The sequence below is a fragment of the Carassius gibelio genome, chromosome B16, assembly GCF_023724105.1.
Source record: "Carassius gibelio isolate Cgi1373 ecotype wild population from Czech Republic chromosome B16, carGib1.2-hapl.c, whole genome shotgun sequence".
Taxonomy (NCBI): domain Eukaryota; kingdom Metazoa; phylum Chordata; class Actinopteri; order Cypriniformes; family Cyprinidae; genus Carassius; species Carassius gibelio.
Window position 1 is genome coordinate 15,822,056 of NC_068411.1, and position 27,817 is coordinate 15,849,872.

The 27,817-nt window shown below is 35.9% G+C and overlaps 3 protein-coding genes across 5 annotated transcripts in view; 1 reads left to right on the forward strand and 2 right to left on the reverse strand.

Annotated features, from left to right (window-relative positions):
- Positions 1 to 2,980: 2,980 nt before the first annotated feature.
- LOC127974316 (carcinoembryonic antigen-related cell adhesion molecule 20-like) lies at positions 2,981 to 9,647 on the reverse strand. The gene is made up of 5 exons (XM_052577499.1): positions 9,599 to 9,647; positions 5,138 to 5,446; positions 4,515 to 4,883; positions 4,161 to 4,415; positions 2,981 to 3,141 (listed from the first exon to the last, which is right to left on the reverse strand). The coding sequence occupies exons 1-5, from the start codon at positions 9,645 to 9,647 to the stop codon at positions 2,981 to 2,983; spliced, it is 1,143 nt and encodes a 380-aa protein (XP_052433459.1).
- Positions 9,648 to 10,089: 442 nt separating this feature from the next.
- On the forward strand, positions 10,090 to 27,178 carry LOC127975041 (nectin-4-like). Of its 3 annotated transcripts, none has more exons than XM_052578782.1 (6): positions 10,090 to 10,266; positions 13,317 to 13,679; positions 25,659 to 25,767; positions 26,201 to 26,226; positions 26,657 to 26,688; positions 26,848 to 27,178. In XM_052578782.1, the coding sequence occupies exons 1-6, from the start codon at positions 10,206 to 10,208 to the stop codon at positions 27,049 to 27,051; spliced, it is 795 nt and encodes a 264-aa protein (XP_052434742.1). In that variant the 5' UTR covers positions 10,090 to 10,205; the 3' UTR covers positions 27,052 to 27,178. The 3 variants fall into 3 exon arrangements, with proteins under 3 accessions (XP_052434742.1, XP_052434741.1, XP_052434743.1); XM_052578781.1 differs by lacking the exon at positions 13,317 to 13,679 and adding an exon at positions 24,738 to 25,100; XM_052578783.1 differs by lacking the exons at positions 10,090 to 10,266; positions 13,317 to 13,679 and adding exons at positions 23,189 to 23,335; positions 24,738 to 25,100.
- Positions 17,620 to 27,817, reverse strand: part of LOC127975039 (glutamate receptor ionotropic, kainate 5-like) — a 76,085-nt gene continuing 65,887 nt past the window's right edge. Inside the window, exon 20 of the mRNA XM_052578779.1 lies at positions 17,620 to 18,131. Within this exon, the coding sequence (XP_052434739.1) occupies positions 17,896 to 18,131 (236 nt within the window). The 3' untranslated portion in view covers positions 17,620 to 17,895. The remainder of the gene's footprint in view (positions 18,132 to 27,817) is intronic.

Genomic DNA, 27,817 nt, shown 5'->3' on the forward strand with positions numbered 1-27,817 from the left:
TTCAGGACAATTATCAATCAGGCTGTACCACAATACCCTGTCAAAGGCAGTTTGTTTTACAAAAAACAAAAATTCTGTCTAAATTTACCTTTTACACAAAGTTAAACAACCAGCGTGATGTAACAACCATGTTATGCATGTTTACTGCAAGTTTCATAAAGAACATTTATACAGAACATTTAAGTTTGTAAAAGTTAATGAATTTAGAAATGCTTAAGAGTGCTACAATTTGATCATCTGTAGGGTTGTAAAAGTTGGAGTTTTGTAACAGTTGTAACAGAGTTGTAGGGACGAAGGAAATACTATGAGAAATTTACTTTAACATATTTCTCAGAAAAAAAGGAAGAAACAAGTGTGGTCAGTGCACATGTGTGCATTTCAGTTTAGCTTATATTAAGGAATTTGAAGATATATTTGATATATATTGCATATATATTATTTTTGAGCATGACAAATGCTTTCTCTCTCTCTCTTTCTCTATGTATTTTTAGAGAGCGTTTTATATAATAAATTGTATTACTGAAATAACATTTTAAAATATTTGCAATATGTCTGACAAGCTACACAAAATTGTTTATAATCGCAGACGATTTAATCATGAATAATAAAATCAAAGAAATTGTTCTGCGATTATGAAGCTGTTTGTGTAGCTTGTCAGTGAACTACGACTCAGTGTAGTTAATTTTATCCATCTAAAAGAACGTGAAAATACCACATTTAGTAACATGTTTTTACTCCAAACTCACTCCATAATGTCAGAAATAAATCCTTCTGTAAGAGGATGTGGCTTCTTACAAAGAATCATGAAATCTGATCTTTTTCATTCTGATTTGTGCCACTTCCATATGTGGTACTAAATCCAAGCCATGTCAAATGTTTTGCAATGCGACCATAGTGTGACAGGTCATCTCAGATTTCATGTGGCTTTTACTTCACTCTATATCGACCTTCATCATAATTCCATGCTGACGAGAGACATTTCAAAGATTTTATGGTCCAACTTTATATTAAATGTCCGCATAAATACCTGTATACCTGTGACTTGCAACTAGATGTGTTCATAGTCTGTAACCGCAGTGTAAGTACACATTGGTACATAGTATCTACAGCTCTAATGTTCGTGCAACTATACTTAACAACCTATTGAGCGGTACTGTATGTGTAAGTACAAATGTGTAACAGGACATTGGTAACAATACTTTTTGTATAACAGGACTATCAGCAATTTTTGGTAAAGAAAGTGTTACACTTTCAATAAGATTTATCATTTAATTACTCTGTTACACAGCATCGGCCAGTAAGTTAGGCTTTACATATAAATTGTGGCTGGTGTCCAGAAGGGTAATCTTTATATTAAGTGGACAGTTCCCTGAGGAGTTACCATGTAAGTACACTGGTATAACAGTGGTGCACCAACTCCAACTTGAGATCCAACTCCTCCCCATTCCATTTCCACCCCTAAAGCTACCCATCTCCACCCCCTGGATCAAATGGTTCCAATTACTCTTATACATATAAATTGTTGTTACAAAATCTATTTATATAATTCCTGTTAAATAAGTACTTAGTGAAGTGAAAAAAAGTGTTGTTCAGATCACACTAGGAATAAACGCATAATCGATTACTTTATATCCTTTGTGTTTACTTACGTATGATTGCGCGCTATGCAAGTGTTGCCATATCCACATTTTCCCTGAGGAATTTGGCTACTTTTTTTTCTCTCTGTTGCCAAGGTAAGTTTTTCAACTTTGTGGGTTGACACAACCCCACTAACATGATATTTACCTCCCTGAACATTATGAGATAGTTTTGGACTAGTTGTGAGAAAGAACTAGATCCTGTTCGGATCGTTCTTGCACATGCGGGTTTTACTGGCCAGCCACGCAGTGCAGTACTTTGATGCATGTGATGGCGCGTTGTCTTGCATAAAAATCAATCTTCTTGAAAGATGCAGACTTTTTCCCTGTACACTCAGATAATAACTGAGCATAAATAATAATTGGAATAATAAAGCAACAAATCAGTATATTGGAATGATTTCTGAATCATGTGACGCTGAGGACAATGCTGAAAATTCAGCTTTGCTCAAAAAAATAATAAAAAATATTAAATTTAGGTCTAAATGTTAAACCATTAAAACATTAAATTCAAATATATTTAACATAACAATATTGTCAGGGTCTGGCAAGGAGGAACTCAAGTGCAGACAGGAATCACAACACGCAGGGTTTATTAATCACAAAAGGGAAAAAACAAAACCCACGAGGGGGAAAACAATGACTATAGGGCAGATACTATATTACTTAACAAAACTGGGTAGACACGATAAACAAAGACTCGAAACACAAGAACACTAACTACAAATAAACAATAACAGGTCTCACAACGTCTTCTTCCAAGAGCAACACCGAGTAACAATATTTCACAGGAACATGTAGAAACGCATATCACAATGGGGAAACAATCACAATGAGGAACAATTACAATGAACCGACAAAAGACAGAGCACACTAGGGGATCTAAATAGGGGAACTAATCAAGACACAACAGGTGGCACAGGTAAGGCAATCACGACAAAACTAGGATAACAAGAGGGCGGGGCAAGGGGACGAGACAACACAAGCACATGGCCCAAAGACAAGGCCATGTGCTTGTACACAAAACACGGGTCTGTCATGATCCTGCCTCAAGACTAGAGAAAAGTCAGGACATGAAGGCAGAATCATGACAAATATACCTAATTATGGCACTTTAAAGCTAAAGTCTTGCCGCTCGGCTTCTGTGAACAGTAAATCCTGCCATTCTTCTTCGATTTGATTGGCTAAAACATTTTGACACAGATGAGCGCTTTTGAGTCGCTGCACTGAGCATGCGGGTCATTCATCAGGGACGATGGAGAGATATAGGCTACGTACAGCGGCCCACCAGGAAAACTCCCGGTGCCCCAGATGGCCAATCCACCGCTAGGCTCAGCTTGCCTTCACTGTCTGTATTGGAGGATGAGTGTGGAAGGGGCGGGGCCAGACGAGGCAGAGGAGGGAGGGATACGTGTGCAGGACGTTGTGGCACCTAATGGGTCCTCCAGGAGTTGCTGGGGGCCAGGGTCCATATCTGAGGGGCTTCCTCCTGGCCCTAAACTTGCTGCCAGGGATCTGGTACCACTGTAGATCTTTTCATTGCTTTCCATTGATAAAGCTCATCAGACAAGGCGCAGGGGCCGCAGAAGTATACATGACAGATTTACAGTATATGTGTGTATAGTATACTGTAGTATAGTATTCTAGTAAAATGAAAGTCACTTAAATACTGTAAAGTTTTTTTTTTAAATCTATTTTTTTATACTTTGTTTAACTGTATTAATATAATCTTTGTAATGGTCATGAATTAATGAAGCATATTTGTTAATGATGAGTTAATAATAATGTGTAATAATAATATTAACAGTGTACGTCATATTTAATAATGTTGACATTGAATTTTGTTACAATTGTATTTTCAATGTCGTTTAAAGAATGTAGAATTAAGAATACACTGCAGTATAGCATTGATTAAGTGACATCACTACAGATTTTTTTCTTAAAATCTGAGCTTTGTTTCAACATTAAATGCAGGGTGCCATATATATATATATATATATATATATATATATATATATATATATATATATATATATATATATATATATATATATACATACACACACACATATATATATGTGTGTGTGTGTGTATACTTGATTTTAGCAATATTGAAGTTATATTGTTATATTGTTTGTTATATTGATTGAATAACTTAATTGTAATTTTAACATTTTTATTTCACCATTAAATGAGGGTGCAGAAGTGGCACTGAATCAACATTGTCTTGAAACATTAATTCCATTCCATTTTGCAATTCAATGGTTACTTGTTCTCTGGGATACAGTATCTTCCACCTCCATCTCCTCCACCTACTATAGTAAACATACAAGAACAGTAAAGAAACACAACATTTCTAAAACAAAATAAGAGCAGAAGCTAAAATAGAGGTGTATAGAATAGTAGAGATTTATGTATTTACATATTTATTTATTTTATCTATTTTGAAAATAGAATTGTATGTTAAAGCACTAGCTATCAAAACTTAACTCATTTCAGGTTAATTTTAGCTACAGTACTTACCTTTAACCATTAAAGCATGTTTTTGTGAAACGCTTCTCTTTGTCACACTATTCCAGGCTGTGCATTCATAATCTCCACTGTGTGTGAAGTCAGTCTGATCTATGGTGAATGTGTCTGTGGTCACATCAGTGTCTGCTCCATTAAACTTCCAGCTGAATGAGGCAGAAGGTTCAGAATTTGCAGAACAAGAGAGCGATACACGAACGCCTAAATCCACCACATCCAGACCCTTAATAGAAACATCGTCTGGTCCATCTAGAACACATACAAGAGACACTCTGTTAGAGGAACAAACGGAGCACTGAAGAATGTCTGTTTTTCATCAAGTCTGATGTTTGAATGTTTAAGACTCACAGTGGATGATCAGGCTGAGTTTTGCCATCTCAGAGCTGACAGGGTTTCTATACATACACTGATACTCTCCACTGTCTGATCTCTGCACTGGACTGATGGACACTGATCTGTTATCAGATGAGAAAATGATGCTGTTGCTAGGAGACAGAGGACTGTTATCTTTCATCCACTGCACAGAAGTGATGCTGCCAGTTCCCTCAGAGCTGATTTTAGCAAATGATTCTCCCTCTATTAATGATTCTTCTGGAGCAATAAGCCTGACATTAGATATTTGTTCTGTGTAAGTGAGAGACAAAGAACAAAATGACTCTTTCACATTTAGTAAGCACTGAATATAGTTAGAACCCAGTTCCAAGTTATGAGCAGAATGTGTGTGTTTTCAAAGTTGGTAAAAGCTTGAAAGTGTGGGACAAGGGCATAACAATAAAAAAGTATTATCCTACACTAACAGGAATTTGAAACCGTTTCTTTTTATCTATTATAATCTATGGCTATATGGTATAAAGGTATGTTGCTTTTTAAAAAAAATTTTTTTTTCACATATTTATTAAATACCCATTTTTATCACCTATTAGGCTATAGTATATGGTCAATATTAAACCAATTTTTAGCAACACACTCACCGAACACTTGTAGTGAAGTTTCTCCCGTAAGTGGATCTCCAGCGCTAGTTATTACAGTCAGTCTGTATATTCCAGAATCATCCAGTCTCAGGTTCCGGAGCTCCAGAGCGAGAGTGTTTCTGTCAAAACTGACTCTGTCTCTGTATCCTGAGGCTATTACAGTTGAATCAGACTGTGCTATCAATATAACAGTTGTTCCAAAATTCCACTGAATTATATCAGTTGATGTGGAGGGCGGGTTACCAGGAGCGAACACCACACTTCCTCCTACTGCTCCATTAGCTGGCCCAGAAAACTGCAGATCTTCACCTAAATATTGTCCTATGTCAATAGAATCAATTAATCAATAAGTAAATAAAACAAATCGAAAACCTTTTTTTTTCCTGCACTTACTACAGTTATAAATAACAATTGCAGTAAAAGCCAGACATGTCGTTTCTGAACTTAAAAAATCTGAGATTAACAATTAGCAACCACCTTTGTAGTTATTTTACATAGAAACAGCAACATAAGATTTTTTTCTATTTTTCTAAAGGCTCACCAAAACATGACAACATGCACATCATCCAGTATAAACGATTATAAGCCATCATGATCGAGCTCTCATCTGTCAGGAGCTGCAGCTCAAATCATCTTCTGAACTGATAAAATGCTCTTTCAGGAAATGCTCAACACTTATAGAAGGCACTGATCTCAATGCGCCACCTAGAGTTAGATGTTAAAAGAGTAGTTCACTTTCAGGATGAAAATTATGGCACCATTTACTCACCCCCCACTTGTTCCAAACCTTTATGAACAGATCCCAACAGTTGATGAGCTCAACTGACTTAAATAGGGGGAAAATACCATGGAAGTTAACGGTGCACATCGAATGTTCAGATCCCCAAATTTTTCAAAATATCTTTTTTGTTCTGAATTTTTTTAAATAAAAAATCTTGGTTATTTCACTATTCTTCATGCTTGATATGTTTTCTATTTATAATGTAAATACATCCTGAATAAGCATACAGTATATAGTCTTTCTGCAAATTCATGTAAATTTGAGAGCTATGACATTAAAAAGTCACAAGATAGAAGTGTTTAACATTTATCATATCCATGTTGCTCTCTATATGGCTAATCATTTGCTGGTTTATAGTTATGACGCAAAAACAACTTTAAGAAGATTTAAAATAGTTTAAATGAAATGTTTATTTTGCAAGATAAATGTGATATTTTGCATGTTGTGTGTGTAAAGTGTGGATTTCTTTTATTATTTGAAAATAAATCAAACATTTTAGAAATTGAAGATAAGATATTATTTCAAAACAAATTTTTAAAAGTAATTTACAAATCTTTTGAGAATCAGAAAGAAGTTTTTGCAATTACTTAGCAATGTTGCACCACAACACAAAAAACAAGTGAAAACAGAAGCTGTAACTCCATCTGTCTCTGGAGTTTACATTTTTAAGAAAATAACAGCTGTGGCTGTATCACAGTCACTGGAAAAGAAAATGAATAATATAGTTAAGGAATGAGGTCATTTAATTTCAATAGAAATATTGGTCTTATCAATTTGTTCACCAGAAGTCAGTTTTAAGATCAGAACAAAATATCACTTCCTCATTTCTTTTCCCTGAGTGACATGGTGATCAGGTCTAAAGGTGAATTTAGTCATGAATGTAGCCTTTGTTTTGTATTACTCATTATCACAGTTTTATGTTTTATTTGTCCATTTCAGGAAAGAAAGAATGAGGATGTGTCGTTTGATTTCTGAGAGACTGTATGTGATCAATAGTAGCTGAACATAAATATAAAAACACCCTTTGGCTGAAACACATATGTGATAGAGGACAAAATTTAAAGTTATAAATATTGAAAACATTTAAAGTGAATGGAGTAAAGTGAATGGACTTCTCATATATTACAACAGCAGGATCAGTTGGAATCTGTGGATGTTTGTCACAGTTTTTGCAATGATTTCAGGAGAAAATCTGCAGAATGTATTAAATAATGAATTGTGTCAGGTTATGAGAATTTTGCTTAAAATTTGTAAAACATTTTTGTGATATTTCATACATAAATAACAAAATTACCATCATTTCAGTGGAAACTATCAGTGCCTATTTGTGACATTTAGTCACAATGTCTATCTTTACACTATAGTCCAGAACTAAACCAAGGACATATGAGGTCATATGTTTACTATTTATTTATAATTGCATGAATAAGATCTGAACATGATGTGGGATTTAGAATAAATTAAAAGAGGCTTCAAGGCAGAGGAATTTGCCTAAATAATTTTTTTTTTTTTTGTAATCGTGTTAGTTGAGGAATCGTTTCAGCCCTAAACTTAAGCAGCTCAAAAGGGGCCTCTCACGTAATCCGATAGATGCCCTCGGTTGTTGTTAATCAGACATATATATATATATAAAAAAAATAATAATAATAATAATAATAATAATAATAATAAAAATAAATAATAAATAAATAAATATTCCTCAAGTCATGTTGTGTACTTGAATAATAGAAGCCTCTCAGTTATCGTTTCTTCTGCCAAAGTAAGGGCCCTCCAGCCATCGTTACAATCTCCTTGCCTATTTCAGCATCGGACAGGGCTCTCCCTTCCGGTGCAGCTGGGCAGTGGCTCCCTTCGGTCGCAGTGTGAGCCTTTCATCTGTCATTGAGTTGCGCTGTGCACTCAGTGGCAGATGGGGTTATCCCTCCCGGTGCAGCAGAGCCACAGGCCCCCTTCGGTCGTTGTGACGGCCCTCCATCGGATGCATCAAATTACGCCTCGTATACAGTCGCAAGGGGGACTCTCCCTTCAAGTGCAGCAGAGCCGCAGCTCCCTTCGGACGCAGCGAGAGTCCCTCCATCAGTCGCGTTTTCTTGCCTACTCCGAATCGGACGGGTCTCCCCTACTGGTGCAGCAGACCCACATCTCCCTTCAGTCGCAGGGTGAACCCCCAAGAATCCCTCCAACAGTCGTATTCCAGTTAGCGTCAATCAGGGCTCTCCCCTCCGGGGCAGCACTCCCGCTACAGAGTTGCGAATCCCCTGCGGAGGCTGGGAGAACCCTCCGAGGCGAAAAAAACGTGCCTCACATAAACCCGCAATGGGGGACTCTCCCTTCCGGTGCAGCAGAGCCGCAGCTCCCTTCGGATGCAGCGGGAGTCCCTCCAACAGTCGCGTCTCTTTGCCTTCTCAGCATCGGACTAGGGCTCCTCTTCCGGTGCAGCAGACCCACAGCTCCCTTCGGTCACAGTGTGAACCCCCCATCTGAGTCATGTTGCATGCTCAATGATGGCTAGGGATCTCCCTCCCGATGGGATACAGCCGCTGGCTCCCTTCGGGTTGCATTAGGAGCCCTTCATCCGACGTGCCAAACAGCGGCTCGAATCTCATTGCCTATTCAGCATCTGACGGGGCTCTCTAAGTATCTAGTATTTATTTAAATATTATTAGTAAGTAGTCATTAGATACTTGTACTTATTTTTTAGATACTGGTACTTATTCATTAGATACTAGTTCTTATTTAATAGATACTGGTAGTTATTCATTAGGTACTAGTTCTTATTCTTTAGACACTAGTACCTTTTTAATCACTACTAGTGACTATTCTTATCTTACTAGTCAGATCTGCTTTTTTACTGGTCTTATGTTATGACTAGTCCAAATGGCTACAGTAGAGTTCAACAAAAAAAAAATATTAGTAAAATAAAAAATCATACTAGTAACGAATAAGTACTAGTATCTATTAAATAAGTACTAGTATCTATTTAATAGGTACTAGTATCTAATGAATGAGGACTAGTTTTTAATAAATAAGCACTAGTACCTAATGAATAAGTACTATTATCTAATAATAAGTACTAGTATCTAAAACAATAAGTACTAGTATCTAATAATAAGGACTAGTATCTAATGAATAAGTACTAGTGTCTATTTAATAGGTACTAGTATCTAATGAATGAGTACTAGTATCTAAAAAATACACACTAGTACCTAATAAATAAGTACTAGTACATAAAAATAATCTATAAATGACTTGCTGACTTGCACGAAAACCAGCAACCTGGACCCCAAAATAATGTCTCTCTCTCTCTCTCTCTCTCTCTAGGCTATATAATAATAATAATAATAATAATAATTATTATTATTATTATTATTATAATTATTATTTAAAGTATAATCTTATTCATATAATTAAGTATGATATAATAAAAATATTATATTGCATCCGCGTTGTCTGGAACACAGCATAAGGTAAACATTTGGGATAACAACCAATGGTTTCTGAAATTTGCATAAAGTGCTTTATTAATAAAACTCAAAATAGAAAAGTAATAAATAATAGATGTGCTAATTTCTATTTATATCTGTCACTTTATTTAAGTTCCCTCATGGTTCAAAATGCAGCATATTGTCTAAAACAAAAGTTATAACTAGATGTTCACATAAACTGAAAGCGGTCTGCACTTCGCTCCCCCTTCGCTCCCCTGCGCTGCCGTCGGCCGGGTGCCGCCATCTTTTAGCAGAACTTCACTTGCGTTAGCATCCCATTGACCTCCCATTCATTTTGGCGTCACTTTGACAGCGAATAACTTTACATCTGAGGCGTTTAAAGACTCCGTTTGTCCATTATTTATTTCTAAAGATACACGACAATGTATAAAGGGCTCCATTACCTTCTATGTTACATTATGGCCCCGTAGAAACAGTTTTTGTAAAAATAGGCTAACGATTGCGTCATAACCACTCGACTCTCTGTCGCATTACCGTAATTAACTTAATATGTCGTACTGCCGTTACATTTTAAAATACTTTATAATACTTGAGTCTTTTCGTTTTCTATTTTTAATTGCAAAAGGATTTGGAATGGATGGAAGATACCCTGATTGGGCAACCTATTTCTACACATTTCTGCTTTTTTTCTTCTTCTGTTTTAAAACAACTTCATCTACAAGTTGTCAGAGCTGTCTGCTGCTCTTTCAACTTCCCTTTATATGACTAAACTTTGAACAGTTTTTATAAGATGAACTGGTGTTATGCAGCTTGTGTTGTTGCTCGATGGAAATGAAAGCTTATGATGGACTTACATAATGTGTTTATTCCTCTACTTCTGTCTTGCACCTCTGTGTTTACAGGTTAGTGAATTTTTACTGCTTTTTCATATTTTAGAAATTATTCAGCGAGTCCTGACTGTAAATAAAGTTAATAGCTATATGATCAAAACCCTTTGTACAATGAATGTAGTGTTAAATCTAGTGCAGCAGAACATAGCTGTCATACAGTATTCATCATTATCTCTAACATTTACAGACTGTCTTTACAAAATTTGCTGTAAGATGATGAAAATGTAATTGATTTCAATCCTTTTTCTTTTCATGCATTATTTCCTCTGAAAAACTCCTTCCATTGATCTGAAGTGATTTACCTGATTTTAACATGATTTGCCAAGAACTCATTAAGACTGCTGAAAAACATAACACATACTTATATATGTGTAACGCAATAGAAAACCTACACAGTCACATGAAAAAGGAGGCTGGAACCGGCGAACACTCAGATTAAACTTGAATTACAAAATAAACACGAAACAGTGTGACAACACAAAATAAAATCCAGGCCTGGTCTTGAGTCCCATGGAGGAGGTCCGCCCCACTCCGTTCCCACCGGCCTCGCTCCATTCCCATGGCTCTCGGCCCCACCCCACTTGTCACAATATATATATATATATATATATATATATATATATATATATATATATATATATATATATATATATATATATATTAGGGGTGTAACGGTTCACAAAATTCACGGTTCGGTTCGATACGATACACTGATGTCACGGTTCGGTTCGGTTCGATACGTTTTAGATACAGCAAAATGTAAAAACATCTCAACTTTTCAGAATGCCGCAAGCGCACCGCGGGTCATGTGACAAGAACCAACCAATCAGCTTCATCCTTTCCCGTAACAACGTTGAGAGCTCAGCCAAGATGAAGGATCAGCTGATCATAATTGTATATGGATTGCAATTTTGAAATAAATTCAAGATGATTTTTAGAGCTGCAAATCCATTTATCCTTCGCTGAAATTTCCGCGTCTCATGGAGAGAGCACGTCATTGTTGCTTAGCAAAGACAGACGCCTCATGAGCGCTTCTGCCCGAGCGCTTTGGAAAGGAGGAGAAAGACGCGCTTAGCGTTTTCCATGCGTTTTTAGGCACGATATGTGAACTGCCCCTAAGGCGCTCGCTCACTCAGCACGCGCTGAAGGCTCGTTGCAAAATGTCGAATGCATTTAACAGACCAGAAATATAAGATCCTAAAATAACCAACAGGTCTGGTGTTTGGGTTGGATTCCCTGTAAGCTATAGTGTCTAAATGCTGCAGGGATAGTTTGCTGCGTGCATGTTTCTCCTTTTTTTCGTCTTTTCCCAGATAGTACTGACGCATATATCCCAGATATTCCCGCTGTTTTTTTTTTTTGTTTTTTTTTGTAATCCCGCTGGTGTACCCTGTCATGTTGCAGATGCGACATACCGTTGTTTTTTTATCCACCACTCTCTTGCCATCACCATTATAGCTTAAAGGGAATCCAAAGTGCACCCAAACACCAGACCTGTTGGTTATTGGAGGATCTTCTCATTTCTAGTCTGTTAAACGCATTGGCTATTTTGCAACGAGCCTTCAGCGCGTACTGAGTGAGCGAGCGCCTGCTGAGTAGCCTAACATAAACATATAAGATGGTGTTTTTTTCTTCTTCGGGAGTGTCAGGGGCGTTGCCTGTTACGTTGTTTGGGTTATTGGGCTACCTTGTTGAACGCATATCATTATATTTCTTTCTCTCTCTTTTTTTTTTTTTCAAATATAATTAATTACTCCAACGAACCGTTCGGTATACATAATGCGTACCGCGTACCGAACCGAAAGCGTCGTACCGAACGGTTCAATACGAATACGCGTATCGTTACACCCCTAATATATATATATATATAATATATATTAGTGGTGGGCATAGATTAATTTTTTTAATCTAGATTAATCTCTTTGTAATCTTGGAATTAATCTTGATTAATCTAGATTAAAATGGCTCATTTGTATTCTGCCAGGCATTCAGAATATGTGTGCTACCCAAATAAAATAATGACTAAAAGTAAGTCTTTGAGAATGAGTTTCTCAAGCCAGGTGGTGCATTAGACCAGGGGCTCATCTCCTGTTTCCAAAATGCATCACAAAGTGCTTGAGAAAGCTGTAAACTAATTCCACATTGTTTTACACATACTCCATCTGCAGTGTGTATGCGTTGCATATTTTTTTACGCACCCATGTTACCGGATTCCAGCGTTCACATGGTTGCGCTCCGTCAGTGCGTTCCAGGAGCGTTGCGTCTGCAGCAGTGCAACGATCGTTTACGTACTGCAAACGTGTCCTGTGTGAAAGCACAATGAGTATGAGTCCTTGCTGCTTCTGCACCACATACGAAACGCACAGAGACTGCATACGCACTGCAGACGGAGTATGTGTGAAACAGGCGTGTGTCTTGTCGAGGTTTCCATTGGGAAGCTTCTTCAAAAAAATAAAATAAATAAATTCCCTGAAGCAAGCCTGACGGCTTCAGCTGCATCCATGTTAGCAAGTCACGTTTAATGTGGTAACTTCACAGTGGGCATACACACAGGTTCGAAGACTCGTTCTCGCCCCCTACATTGAAATTTGGCTAGGTATACATCCCTGCTAAAATATCAAGGTGAAAGTCATCATAGCTTGCCTAGTATAGACCCAGCTCTCAACCCAACTTTGAGAATAGATTAACGGCAATATTTTTTTTTTTATTGCCCGATAAGAGGCTCATGTTAGTGCAGCACATTAACGCCGATAATGGCCCACCACTTATACAATCTATATATGTTAGAAATTATATGTAATTAAGGAAATATATATAAGGCGAATAAGTACTTATAATACAGGAGGAAAGCTGATTTTGCTAAATTCATTTCCTGTCATGCTGTCTCTGGAAATTTCCTGTGTGGACAGAGTACACTATTGAAACTAGTTTGCTTGATATTAGCAGACATATATTGTAATTAGATTCTTTTTTAAAATCTTGGAATATTTTATATGGTTAAAAAGCCCTGTCAACAATGAAATGGTTATATAAATATACACACCTCTTTCTCTTTTTTACAGTACTTTATGGACAGAAAGTTGTCACTGATCCTAAGGTTACTGTGTACCAGGGTAATGATGTCACACTGTTATGCCAATATATCCATCGAAGCTCAGAAGACAAAATTACACAAGTGCAGTGGACATGGCAGAATCAGTCCAGTGAATATAAAATCATGGTCTTTAACAATGATTATGGTCTTCATATACATGAGACACCCCTGAAAGACAGAGTCAGCTTCAGTAAGAGCTCTCCTTCAACCGACGAGGCCTCCATCATCATCAGAGATGTGAAGATAAGTGATCAGGGACTTTACAGCTGTGACATCACAATCTACCCTGGAGGGAGTCTTACAGGACAAACCACTCTTATAGTGTTAGAAGGTATGTAAGTAAATACAGCTCATTTCAACTAAAACAAACTGGTGTTTTATAAGAAACTTAGTTTTATAAATTCTGAATAATTTTATGAATTATATATATGATTTATGAATTCTTATAAAGTTGATGGCCTGACTATAAGCAAAGTTAAGACAATGTAATGCCTTAATTACCTTAATTATGAGATTATAAAGTGTAAAAACTGTCTCATCCTTAGATCTTAAAATTGACTGGCACACTGGCACAAAAGTTTTTGCCTGTAGTGTCTTGTCTTAGTCTACATAATGAAACATTAAGTTTAGTTATTTGACAATTGTGTAAATTATTCAACATTTAGAACCTTTTAACTACAATTTTTAAGTTTTCTGAAGAATAAAAATATGTGTTGCCCCTGCTTTAATGGTTTCAAAAAATAATGAAGCAGCACAGTTAGGTTTCATTCTTGTTATTATTACAAATGGCGTGATATGATTTTCCAAAGTTTGATACTTTGATTGAGTGGTGAAAATGAATAGATATTGTGCATTACAATCATGATAGTTTCAGCCCTCGATTTCCTATACTGCTGGTTTATTAGGAGCTCCTCTTGCTGATCTGTCCACAGACAGTCGTCCTGTTCCTATTCCTGCAAAACAGATGGTATGTGACCACAAAACATTTAGTTAATGCATCAAAATAAGACCGATTTATGCCAACAGCCAACTAGCACGGCAAAAAACTAACAAAAAAATAAAATGCATTTCCAAAAGTTTCTCTAATTTGTAATAAAATTGATTTAAAATTGATTTCATGTTGTTAATCCAGCACTGCGTCTATACATGTATTATAGGTAAAACAAGATAATGTGCCAGCATTAGACATTATATTAAGAAACACAACATAATCCATCATTGTCTTTATTTTTAACAAACCTGGAACTAATAAAAAGAACATACTGATGTTAAATATAGAATCAGTACACTGTAAAACCGAACAGTGAAATTAATCAAATGAAATTAGTTAATTGCACACAAATAATAACGAAAGTTCATTGGACTTAATTTAAATAAGTTTTGTTAACTCAAAAATTTGTTGTAGTGAGGTGAACTTAAAATGATTGTGTTTTCTAGTTCCCAGCATGCTTTGCATCAGAAAACAAGGAAAATAAATTTAGAAATTAAGTGTTATTTTGTGTGTTTTTACACAAGATTAACATAGAGGGACATAAGTTAATACATAAATGTTGTGTTATATTAGATTTTACAAAGGTTTATGTTATGTTGGATTTGTAGTGTTACCGTTGTGGTGAAGAGTAGAGCCTGTGGTTAGACTGAGGATGGACAGCAAAAGCCTAATTTTGAGTGTATTTCCCACATTATAGGAGTTGAAAAATAGATAAAATTATGAGTGAATGACTCCCTAATTATAAGTTCAGAAATATAATTGTTTAAGATAACTCTGAGATAATTTAAGGCAACTGGAATTAAATTTTTTTAAGTTTATGTAAACTTAAAACATTTAAAAACATCACTTAAATGTTTTTGTGTAATCTGTTACAAAATATTTTTTGAGTTCTGTGAACTTATCAGGGTTTACAGTGTAAAACAATAGTAAAGTGAGCTGTAACTAATACATTTATTATCATGTTCAGTATTCAGCATAAAGTTATCACAATATGATAAAACACCTTTAACATTTCTCTTTTTATGTTTTGGTACACATGGCAGACGAACCGGCAGAACTTTCACTTATTGTAAGTATAAATGTCATGAATGGGCTGTTTAAAATCTCTCTTTTAAAAGTGTGAAACTGGAAATATTACTAATGCTTGCTTGATTAATTACTTCTGTTTCTTTACATTGCTGTACATAAAAGGTCTCACAAAAGATTAAATGTAAATAGGAACAGATTTTAGAATTAATTAATTAATCTTATACAAATCTAAGGGTGCAGTTTATGATCTTTAATTTCAAATTTTAAAACAGAGTATGAAGTATGATTACAAAATCATGGGGACAGACTTTTGACAAAGGTTGTAAAGGGGGCTCTTTACTTTCCTCTTCCCTGACAGCAAGCAGTTTCGGCCCAGATCCAGCCCACCTCTGGCCCGCATGGATTTCACGCGGGCCAGATGTGGGCCGGATCTGGGCCAACACTATGTTGCTGTCTGGGAACTCAGAGCCCCAGTGATCTACAACAGGTGAGACTTCCTGCTGCTGAGAACAACATCTTAACTGTGGGAGCAAAAGATATTTAGTTAAAAGATGCAATCAATCCTGAATCTAATACACAAGTCTTATATTTCACAAGTGTCAAACAGACCATGAGCTTAACTCTCTTTACCTGTATTAGGATGTCACAATACTGAAATCAGGCAAGGCTAACAGAAGCACCTCATCATCATGGGACACTGAATACACTGCGGTTTCCTTCAGCTGTTGGTCAGAATCAGCGTCACTGCGAGCCTCAGCCAATCAGATTGCTTTGATTTTCCAAACAATAGAGCAGGAGACTGTGAACGCACAGGTGAAGATAGACTGATTTTGAGTTCAAATGTCAAAGATAATTACATGTTTCTATTATTGAATGAGGTGTTTGTACAGTAGAGAATTATACAGCTTGAGCATCTATAGCAGCAGACAATAAAACTCCAGCTTATAAGAAGCAAAACGTCATTGACCTTTAGTATGGAAAATAATTAATGAATTATTATTGTTATCATTCTTTCCTGATTCCATCCCCGTTTCTCTCTCCCACTGTGCTTCCTGTCAAAACGTATTGTACTATTAAAATAAAAAAAAATGCTTGAAAAAGTGCTTGTTTTCTTTTTAGAGGTAGACTTGAGTCTGTCTGAGGTCTACGCAAAAAGTCACAAATTTAAGAGCTTCTTAAAATGAGAGAATTAGCTAATTTGAATACATTTTAATACATACTCATTGTAAACAATTATTCCGAAGTGTCCCTTTATTGTCATCATTTTGTTGGCTTTGATTTAGATTTAGAATAACACAATTGTCTGCAGAAAATCCACAATCCAGTCTGTACACAGCATAAGGGTTGACACTTAAAAAAAGGAATGAATAAAAAAAAATGGAAAAATGCATGTTGTCAAAGACAAATTCATACAGATTATTTTTTATTCCAAAGTATTTTCTTTATCTGTAGTTTTAACATAACACGATCACCTGGTTGGAAAAGCTCCTCAATCCCTGTTAATATATTAATTTAAAATATCCTCTGCACCTCAAGATGTATTTTTAATGTAAATAACCATCATTTTATTTGCAATACACATTTGTATAGAAATATTTAAAATAATTTATACTAAAAAAGAGATTTGGTTCATCATTTTGGAACACCTGTTGATTCTTCTATTTCCTTCTTTCTTTCTTAAATTAGTCATTTTCAGTTCACTGATGTGTGTGAAAAATCTTCAAGCATGAACTATGACATCAGATCTGACTTCCTGTTTCTAAAAACTCTGATCTGTGGTGAATGCAGACAAACACGCCTGAGTAAATTTGGGTTGAGGTATGTGGTGTGATTTCCAGCACAGTTTACGGACTCACAAGTTCTTGCAGACGAATCAAAGTCCACGTTTTAATGAACACACAACTCCTCATTTCCAATAACATACATATTCAGTCAGAGTTGATCTCCTCTGTATCAATAAAGTAGCTCTATTTTTAATTTCCAATTCAGACAACACAACCCCAGAATTAAATTACACAGACAGTGAATTTAAAAATAAGTATAGTACAGAAAAGTAAGAATATCTGTTTAGAATATCTCTTTAATTAACAAGTTTGTGTTTCATAGCGCCATCGTCCTCCATTAACGTGTGTGCTGTCATTCTGTCACGGTCTGGCTCTGATCTGTATGTTATCATTGAGAAAATGACATCCAGAAGAGCGCGTCTCTGTGCTACTTCCTCTGTGTGACCTCTTTCGTGATATAGAGGCCGAGTTCAGTCAGGCTCGGCCCACCGCCACCTTCGCTGTCTGTATTGGAGGATGAGTGTGGAGGGGGCGGGGCCAGACGAGGCAGAGGGGACGAGGAGGGAGGGATACGTGTGCAGGACGTTGTGTGGAGACTCTGAATCATCGGCACTCCTGGCAAATGCGCACGTGAGTGCAGCCCCGCGGCAGAGGCACTGTCACTGCGGGGGGACCCAGGGCCACTTAAAGGGGACACATCATGAAAATCTGTCTTTTTTCATGTTTAAGAGCTATAAGTGCATCTAACAACAGTAACTTTGTTTTGGAAGACCTTTTCCAACTGGGTTTTTCCACAGGGATGAGAATGTGAGGAGAATATTGTATATTGAAGTGCAGGAGAGGTTCATGCCTTTGGCACGGTGGTCTTCCTCTTTGGGACACTGCCCTCCCTCCCACCATCTTCTCTTCAGGATCTCCAACCTGTTATTCTCCTGCAACTGCAGAACTGCCAGACTTATCTCATCTCTGAAAGGAGAACCTGTGAGACAGAAATATACAGCTATAAGTGTCTGGTGGTTAAGCATGAGGAAGTGTCTATGAGTTGTGAACATTTGGCCTATCACTTGGTACGATAGAAATATTGGCGATCAAATATTCAATATCGTTATCGTTATCGTTACTCATCATAAGTACTTGGTACATTATCAGCGCAGGCCGAGACTTTCAAACTAATAGTTTTTAATTTACATCTATATGGTGAATGGGTGATATACCAACCTTGCCAGGTTTCTTTTCTCAACACTCCTCAGCAATGAAAGTGAACGCTCGATGCTGAGTGGCAAGTTCATTTTTTTATTTCCTTTTTTTTTTTTTACCAGTGGAGGCACGAGAGCTCAGCCCCATACCCCCTGACCCCCTCTAACATTAGCGGTTGTAATTACATCAGCAGATTCAGTACATTCGCTATAAAAAAGTGCCAACTTGAAACAGCTGTGAAATTACAAACAAAAATACACATTCTAAGACATGAACTGGAATGAATTATGAATTTTATTAACATTAAATCATCCTTGACACAATTGTAACCAGTGCTGGTCTTTAATGGAGTATACTTCGTTACTCAAGTACATTTTTCATGTATTTGTACTTTATTGGAGTAGTTTTATTTTGAGTAAGTTTTAATTTTACTTCACTACATTCCAAAGCAGATTCTATTTTTTACTTCACTACATTTCATAAAACATATCGTTACTCCTTATAATATATCACATGCTCCAACCATATTTTTATTATTATAATTAATGCTTAATAACATAAGAACATTGTCAAGGAATTACTTACAAATATATATAATAAAACAAAGAAAACACAACAAAACAAGGGTTATACAAAATAAAAATAAAAACTAAGAAGAAAAAAAGATGACAAGACAAAGATCCGCAAGAATACATACATTACCATAATTTATACAATAACATACAAACATTAATATACAGGGAAAGCTTTTAAATGCATGTATTTTCTTTAAACATTTCTTCATAATATTTTATAAATCTTAGGGATTTTTTGTTGTTTATATTTAACTAAGAGATTTAAGAAGTGATATTAATTCAGCTTTAAAATGGTAATAGAATTTGTTTATGAATAAAGAATATGCCATATAAGATAAAGAAAAGATTGCACTCGTAGGGGTCTATTTTTATCATTAATATAATAAAATATAATGTCTTTTAGACTGAGAGAATTAACATTAAGAAGTAACATTGGCATAATCAAATATACATGAGCCAACGTTGGACCAAAATTGCTTGGAGATAGGGCAGGATGTTTTGCTTGGATTGGCAAAACATATTTTAAGCCAATTTATTTTAAACACGCTTATCATGTCAGAAAAAAAATAAAAATAAAATCAACACCTCCCTCTGCTCTAAAATTAGAGATCAACTCTTTTTTTATTTTGTTCTCAACAAATATAGAAAAAGATTGATATACAAAATGAGAAATACTTTCTGCCTTTGATATAACAACAGGTCCCGCTGTAACCAGATATCAAGAATATTTTTAGATTTAATTAGCTGAAACATTTAAGTGTCGTCTTGCCAGAAGAGTTTTTGTAATATACCTAGGTATTGTACCTAGGTGGGCTTAAGAGAAATATTTTCTATCGAATCATGATTCAAATCATGGACATGCATGATCTCACATTTTGAAATGTTTAATTTTAAACCAGAAGCACAAGAAAACTGTTTAATTAAATCTAAAGCCTTTGACACACATTTTCATATTTTAGGAACAACGTGGTGTCATCTGCCAACTGTGAAATTTAACACCCCCCCCCCCCCCCAAAAAAAAACTAAGATTCCTTTCAATTCTTGATTCTGAACAATGCTCACAGATAAGCAACTCAGTAACTAATAAAAAAAGCACAGCCCTGCCTAACACCACGCTGTAGGCATACATCAAATCTGTGAGAAATGTCAAAATGAATAAAAACAGAGCTGTTGATTCCTTTATAAAACATAGAAATAGTAGAAATAAAAGAATCCTCAAAACCAAACAATTTAAGTGATTTAAAAAGAAAATGGTGTTCAGTCGTGTCAAAGGCTTTGTAAAAATCAAGAAAAAGAAAAAGACCTTGAGAGTGCATGGAATCTACTAGACTAGTTTAATATTGCTGGATATATGACGTCCTTTTAAAAAAAACAGATTGTGTTTCAGATATAATAGAATTCAGATTCAAGTGAAACATTATGAAGTTTCAATAACAGTATACAATACTATATCATTCAAAAGCTTGATGTAAATAATATAAATGTGACAAATAGAGATAACTCTAACAAATGTAAAAACAATGCAGTTCTTTCAATTTATTCCCCCTAAAAAAAACCTGAAAAATATTCTCAGCTCTTTTCAACATTAATAATAATAATAATGATGATGATGATAATAAATGTTTTTTTTTTTTTTTTTGGTAGAAAATAAGATTGTTAAAAGGATTTCTGAAGGATTGTGTGACTGGAGTAAAATTTGTTTGAAAGTAAGCTTTGATTGTCCCTAGTAAACTGTTTAACTGCTCCCCCAAGTGGATATTAAATTATGTTGTGGGATAATTAAATATATTCTTAATAAACTACAAACATAAAATTATATACTTTTATTTTGTTCTCACATTCTTTCTTGTAAGTCCTCCCTCAGTGGCACAGTTGAATGAGAGGCTCATTATGCAGCTCATTATGCAGGCCTTTGTCTTCTCAGGTGTAAATCACAATGATATTCATGGTAGTTGACGCCTACTCGCATATGACTTTTACCAACAAAAAGTGTCTTAGAAAATTTAAATCAATATATTTTTTTCTGTGAATGAGTAAACAAGATGATTTTCACATAATTTAGAAAGAAAAATTGTAGGCTACAAGCTCCAGTTCTCAACAATCCCGGGAACCAATGTTATGTATGTGTTTTATGGCCTTATTCAAGTGATTTAACATTTTTAGTTTTTCACTAACCATGCATAACATTTTTTTTCTCAAAAATACAATCATGTAATACATGCATTTCACATATTATTATAGCCCAGTTTGTGCTGATTACAGTGATATTAGACTTTACCCATTTAGATATTTATAAGAAACTGAAAAAAACACAAATATCCGGGCATGACAAAACTTCTCCAGGCCCCAAAAATACCCTTAGACTCCAGAGGGTTAATCTATTGAAATTTATGATTAATTATTGTAACTGAAAATCATATATAGGTCAAAACTGTCAGTTGTTTGTGAACTAAATGTGCTGTAAAGAGTGATCTATTTAAGACCACTGAAATGCTTGATTGCAGACTGTAAGGTGGGAGCCGACGATACGTGAGGGGTGCAGATCCATGTGCAAGCTTTTATTTAGAAACATAGTCAAACACAAGCAGGGTCAAACAATGGCAAACCGGGCAAGACATAAGAGTATTCAGAGAGCATGCGTGGCTCATTGATCGGCGAACAATATCCAAAGCCTTGACAAGAGGGGTAATCTGTCTACATGAGCAATAGTCCAGGCAGGGGAAAACAGAGTCCAAACAGCGAGACAATAGAGCAAAATCCAAAAACAGGCAAAAGATCGAGGCAAGGAACAAGACTGGGAAACAGGAAACTAGGAAGTGCTTAGTAAGGGAGCTAGGCTAAATAATATTCGGCAAGTGTGAGAGGAAGTCCAATGTTAGTAAAGCGTGTCTGATGATAGTGACATGACGTCATGACACCTCAATCAGTGTCTCTATGTTTATGGTAAAAAAAAAACATGACCTGACCGGTTTTTTTTTTTAAATAAAGTCCAATATTTTTATTCAGCCACCTAGATAGATTACATCTGCAGGGACAAGAAATGATGTGATGTTCAGAACATGGTAACTACATTAATTATCAAAGTGGGAAGTGATGCTAGGGGTGTTTTTACACCACAGACAAGGTTTAAGAAGGGAAAAATCAATATGAAAATATAATATATATGTTTTTCCTAAGTGTAGGCCTTTTTCTCATGTCGTATATAACTGTGATGTTCTGTAAAAAAACAACTTTAAAACACTTTTTTTCCTCCTGGTGAAGATCATATGGTCAGATCTGTTTTCTCTCAGGTACATCGCAGTATAAGCTTCACAATGAACATAATTCTCGTCAATGTAGTCCATATCAACAACAAAAATGTATCTTGACTCCATATAGTGGTTATTTTAGAAAAAATCTCAGGTATTTTGAGCAGTAGGATTAAAAAATGTAGTATTTTTGCACTTTCACTTGAGTAAAATTGAAAAAGTAGTACTTTTACTTTTACTGGAGTAATATTTTTTATACGCATCTGTACTTTTACTTAAGTACTTGATTTGTGTACTTCGTCGACTGCTGATTGTAACAAATCACCAGCACACAATACACACAGATTGCTAGTATTACTATACTTGTGGAGACATTTGGTCCTCATAATGTAGAGAATACCTGGTACACACACACTCACACTCACACTCACACACACACACACTCACATACACACACACACACGAACACTTTTTTTTTTCACAAGTTTGCCTGCCCATGCAGTCCTGCTAGATATACCTAATGGTAAACACACTTGGCTTGCTGTCCTTGATTGAGCAATAATACAGTAGCAGACCTACAGTACATTGACTAAAATATGAAAAAAATTCAATTGGTCATTCCATTATTGCAATCTCTTGATCTTGTGAAAATCTTAAAATGTCAAACCGATCAAATTAAATTTCTACTGTAAAGAAATGGAAACAGAACATAACAAGTTTAATTAAATTTCATTTATGCATGTAGCAGACACTTTTATACAGTGCATTCAGGGTAGAAATTTTTACATTTCATGTGTTCCCGGGGATTAAACCCCCAACCCGCAGTGCTCTACCAATTGAGCTACAGGAACACTAAGGGACTCAAATACAGAAACATAGGCCTAATGCAAACCCATTTTCACCATTGTATCCAGCATCTGGCGAACCTATTTATAATTTCTGCTTTTTTTCTTCTTCTGTTTTAAAACAACTTCATCTACAAGTTGTCAGGGCTGTCTGCAGCTCTTTCAACTTCCCTTTATATGACTAAACTTTGAAAAGTTTTTATAAGATGAACTGGTGTTATGCAGCTTGTGTTGTTGCTCGATGGAAATGAAAGCTTATTATGGACTTACATAATGTGTTTATTCCTCTACTTCTGTCTTGCACGTCTGTGTTTACAGGTTAGTGAATTTTTACTGCTTTTTCATATTTTAGAAATTATTCAGCGAGTCCTGGCTGTAAACAAAGTTAATAGCTATATGATCAAAACCCTTTGTACAATGAATGTAGTGTCAAATCTAGTGCAGGAGAACATAGCTGTCATACAGTATTCATCATTATCTCTAACATTTACAGACTGTCTTTACAAAATTTGCTGTAAGATGATGACAATGTAATTGATTTCAATCCTTTTTCTTTTCATGCATTATTCCCTCTGAAAAACTCATGATTCACATGATGATATTAGGACTGTGGAATAAACATAAAATTGTATATATATATATATATACAATTTTATGTTTATTCCACAGTCCTAATATCATCATGTGAATCATGATAAAATCACTTCAGATCAATGGAAGGAGTTTTTCAGAGGGAATTCATTGTACAAAGGGTTTTGTGTGTGTGTGTGAGTGTGTGTGTGAGTGTGAGGGTGCTCTTGTTTTTGTGACATATCAGGACACAACTCTGTATAATGACATGGGTATGACACAGGTATTGCAAGGAGAGGGTGACTTATGAGGACATAACCCATGTCCCCATTTTTCAAAATGCTTATAAATCATACAGAATGAGTTTGTAAAAAGTAAAAGTGCCCAAAGTTTCCTGTGAGGGTTAGGGTTAGGTGTAGGGTCGGTGTAGGGCGATAGAATATACAGTTTATACAGTATAAAAACCATTACGCCTATGGGATGAACCCACTTTTCACAAAAACAAACGTGTGTGTGTGTGTGTGTGTGTGTGTAAATAAGGAAACATATATGAGTTATATGTATAGGAGGAAAGCTGATTTTGCTAAATTCTTTCTGTGTCTTACTTTATTTTATAAAGCATTTCCTGTCATGCTGTCTCTGGAAATTTCCTGTGTGGACAGAGTACACTATTGAAACTAGTTTGCTTGATATTAGCAGACATATATTGTAATTAGATTCTTTTTAAAATCTTGGAATATTTTATATGGTTAAAAAGCCCTGTCAACAATGAAATGGTTCTATAAATATACACTGTGGCGAGTGGGGCGGGGCCGAGAGGCGTGGGAACGAGGAGTGAGGCCAGGTGTAGTGACTGGAGATGAGCTGCACCTGCGCCCCACCGCTGGTATCGAGTCCAACGTAGGAGGTGGAAGGATATAAAACTGGAGCGACTATAGTGAAGGACGAGAGAGGACCAGGCCTGGGCCATTATTTTATGTTTTGGTTTTTATTTGCGCGCACCAGTCGTCCGCGAGGGGCTGGTGCGCTGTTTTGTATTTTTTTTTAATATTAAAGTTTCATTTTGATTGTGCGCCGGTTCCCGCCTCCTTCTTCCGGATGAATATGGAGATTTTATCATTACATACACATCTCTTTCTCTTTTTTACAGTACTTTATGGACAGAAAGTTGTCACTGATCCTAAGGTTACTGTGTACCAGGGTAATGATGTCACACTGTTATGCCAATATATCCATCGAAGCTCAGAAGACAAAATTACACAAGTGCAGTGGACATGGCAGAATCAGTCCAGTGAATATAAAATCATGGTCTTTAACAATGATTATGGCCTTCATATACATGAGACACCCCTGAAAGACAGAGTCAGCTTCAGTAAGAGCTCTCCTTCAATCGACGAGGCCTCCATCATCATCAGAGATGTGAAGATAAGTGATCAGGGACTTTACAGCTGTGACATCACAATCTTCCCTGGAGGGAGTCTTACAGGACAAACCACTCTTATAGTGTTAGAAGGTATGTAAGTAAATACAGCTCATTTCAACTGACCAAGGCGTCTAAAGAAACTGGTGTTTTATAAGAAACTTAGTTTTATAAATTCTGAATAATTTTCTAAATTGTATATGTTTATATATGTTTTATGAATTGTTGTAATGTTGATAAGCAAAGTTGATACGTCATGCCATTATTACCTTAATTAGGAGATTTTAAAGTGTAAAAACTGTCTCATCCTTAGATATTAAAATTGACCAGCACAAGTTTTTGCCTGTAGTGTCTTAATAAGCCTACATAATGAAACATTAAAGTTTAGTTATTTGACAATTGTGTAAACTATTCAACATTTATAACCTACAATTTTCTAGTTTTCTGAAGAATACAAATATTTGTTACTTGCCCCTGCTATATTGGTTTCTAATGGTTTCTAAAAATAATGATTACTGTGACACATGATAGTGCACCTCTCCTTGAAAGTGAAAGTGAATAGATATTGTGCATTACATTCATGATAGTTTCAGCCCTTGATTTCCTAAACTGCTGGTTTATTACGAGCTCCTCTTGCTGATCTGTCCACAGACAGTCGTCCTGTTCTGTCCACCGCTGAGGCTGTAGGGATTGGGACTGCTGTAGTGATCATCACTCTGATTATTGTTGTTGTGGGGTATCTATTCCTGCAAAACAGACGGTATGTGACCACAAAACATTAAGTAAATGCATCAAAATAAGATTGATTCATGCCAACAGTCAACAAGCACGGCAAAAAAACAGCAAAAAAAATGAAATCCATTTCATAAGGTTCTCCAACTAAAAATTGATTTCATGTTGTTAATCCAGTACTGCATCTATACATGTATTATAGGTAAAACAAGATAATGTGCCAGCATTAGACATTATATTTATATAAGAAACACAACATAATCCATCATTGTCTTTATTTTTAACAAACCTGGAACTAATAAAAAGAACATACTGATGTTAAATATAGAATCAGTAAAACAATAGTAAAGTGAGCTGTAACTAATACATTTATTATCATGTTCAGTATTCAGCATAAAGTTATCACAATATGATAAAACACCTTTAACATTTCTCTTTTTATGATTTGGTACACATGGCAGACGAACCGGCAGAACTTTCACTTATTGTAAGTATAAATGTCATGAATGGGCTGTTTAAAATCTCTCTTTTAAAAGTGTGAAACTGGAAATATTACTAATGCTTGCTTGATTAATTACTTCTGTTTCTTTACATTGCTGTAGATAAAAGGTCTCCTGAAAGATGAAATTGAAATAGGAACAGATTTTAGAACTAATCTTATACAAATTTAAGGGTGCAGTTTATGATCTCTAAGTACAAATGTATAAAGTATAAACTAACAGTATGGATTCAAAATATTGGTGAGTACAGATTACAAAATCATGGGGACAGACTTTTGACAAAGGTTGTAAAGGGGGCTCTAAACTTTCCTCTTTGCTCTTGCACTTTAGTCACACTTTTATCCCTTTGACTCCAATCCTCTTCTGTGAAACCATGTATCATGCAGCTATTTGACCTGTGTTTTTCCTCTTTACTAGACACAACTCAGAGCCCCAGTGACCTACAACAGGTGAGACTTCCTGCTGCTGAGAACAACATCTTAACTGTGGGAGCAAAAGATATTTAGTGAAAGATGCAGTCAATCCTGAATCACAAGTTATGTATTTTACACATGTCAAACAGACCATGAGCTTCAGAAAGTAACTCAACTTCTCTTTACCTGTATTAGGATGTCACATATTCTGATGTCACAATACTGAAATCAGGCAAGGCTAACAGAAGCACCTCAACATCAGGTGACATTGAATATGCTGCGGTTTCCTTCAGCGGTCGGTCAGAATCAGCGTCACTACGAGCCTCAGCCAGTCAGATGGCTTTGGGTTCCCACACAGCAGAGCAGGACACTGTGTATGCACAGGTGAAGAGAGACTGATTTTGAGTAAAAATGTCAAAACTTATTGTCCTATTAAGATTTTAAGTGTTCTTGTTTTCTTTTTAGAGGTAGACTTGAGTCTGTGTGTGGTTTACACACAAAAAAAAAAAAGTCACAAATTTTAGTACCTCTTAAGATGAAAGAAATTGGTTGATTGGAATACATTACTGTGACGAGTGGGGCAGGGACTCGAGACTGGTGGGTCGAGCAGGTGTCGCACATTTCCAATCACTCCACTGGCCTCGCTCCTGTTCCCACGTCTCTCGGCCCCGCCCCACTCGTCACAATTACAATACAAACTCATTGTAAACAATTATTCCTAGTGTCCCTTTATTTTCATCTCTTTGTTGGCTTTGATTTAGATTTAGAATAACACAATTGTCTGCAGAAAAACACAATCCAGTCTGTACAAACCATAGGGGTTGACAATTAAAAAAAAGAAAAGTAAAATTAAAAAAGGAAAAATGCAAGTCTGTAAAGACAAATGACCCTAATATGAATATTAGGAAGATTAGACCCTTCCTGTCAGAGCAAGCCACCCAACTTCTTGTCCAAGCTCTTGTTCTCTCCAGACTGGACTATTGTAATGCTCTCCTGGCGGGTCTTCATGCATGTACTATCAAGCCTCTGCAACTTACCCAGAATGCAGCAGCGAGGGTTGTCTTCAATGAGCCAAAAGAAATGTTACTCCTCTCCTAATCAGGTTACACTGGGTACCAGTAGCCGCTCGCATCAAATTCAAGGTACTGATGCTTGCCTACAAGAC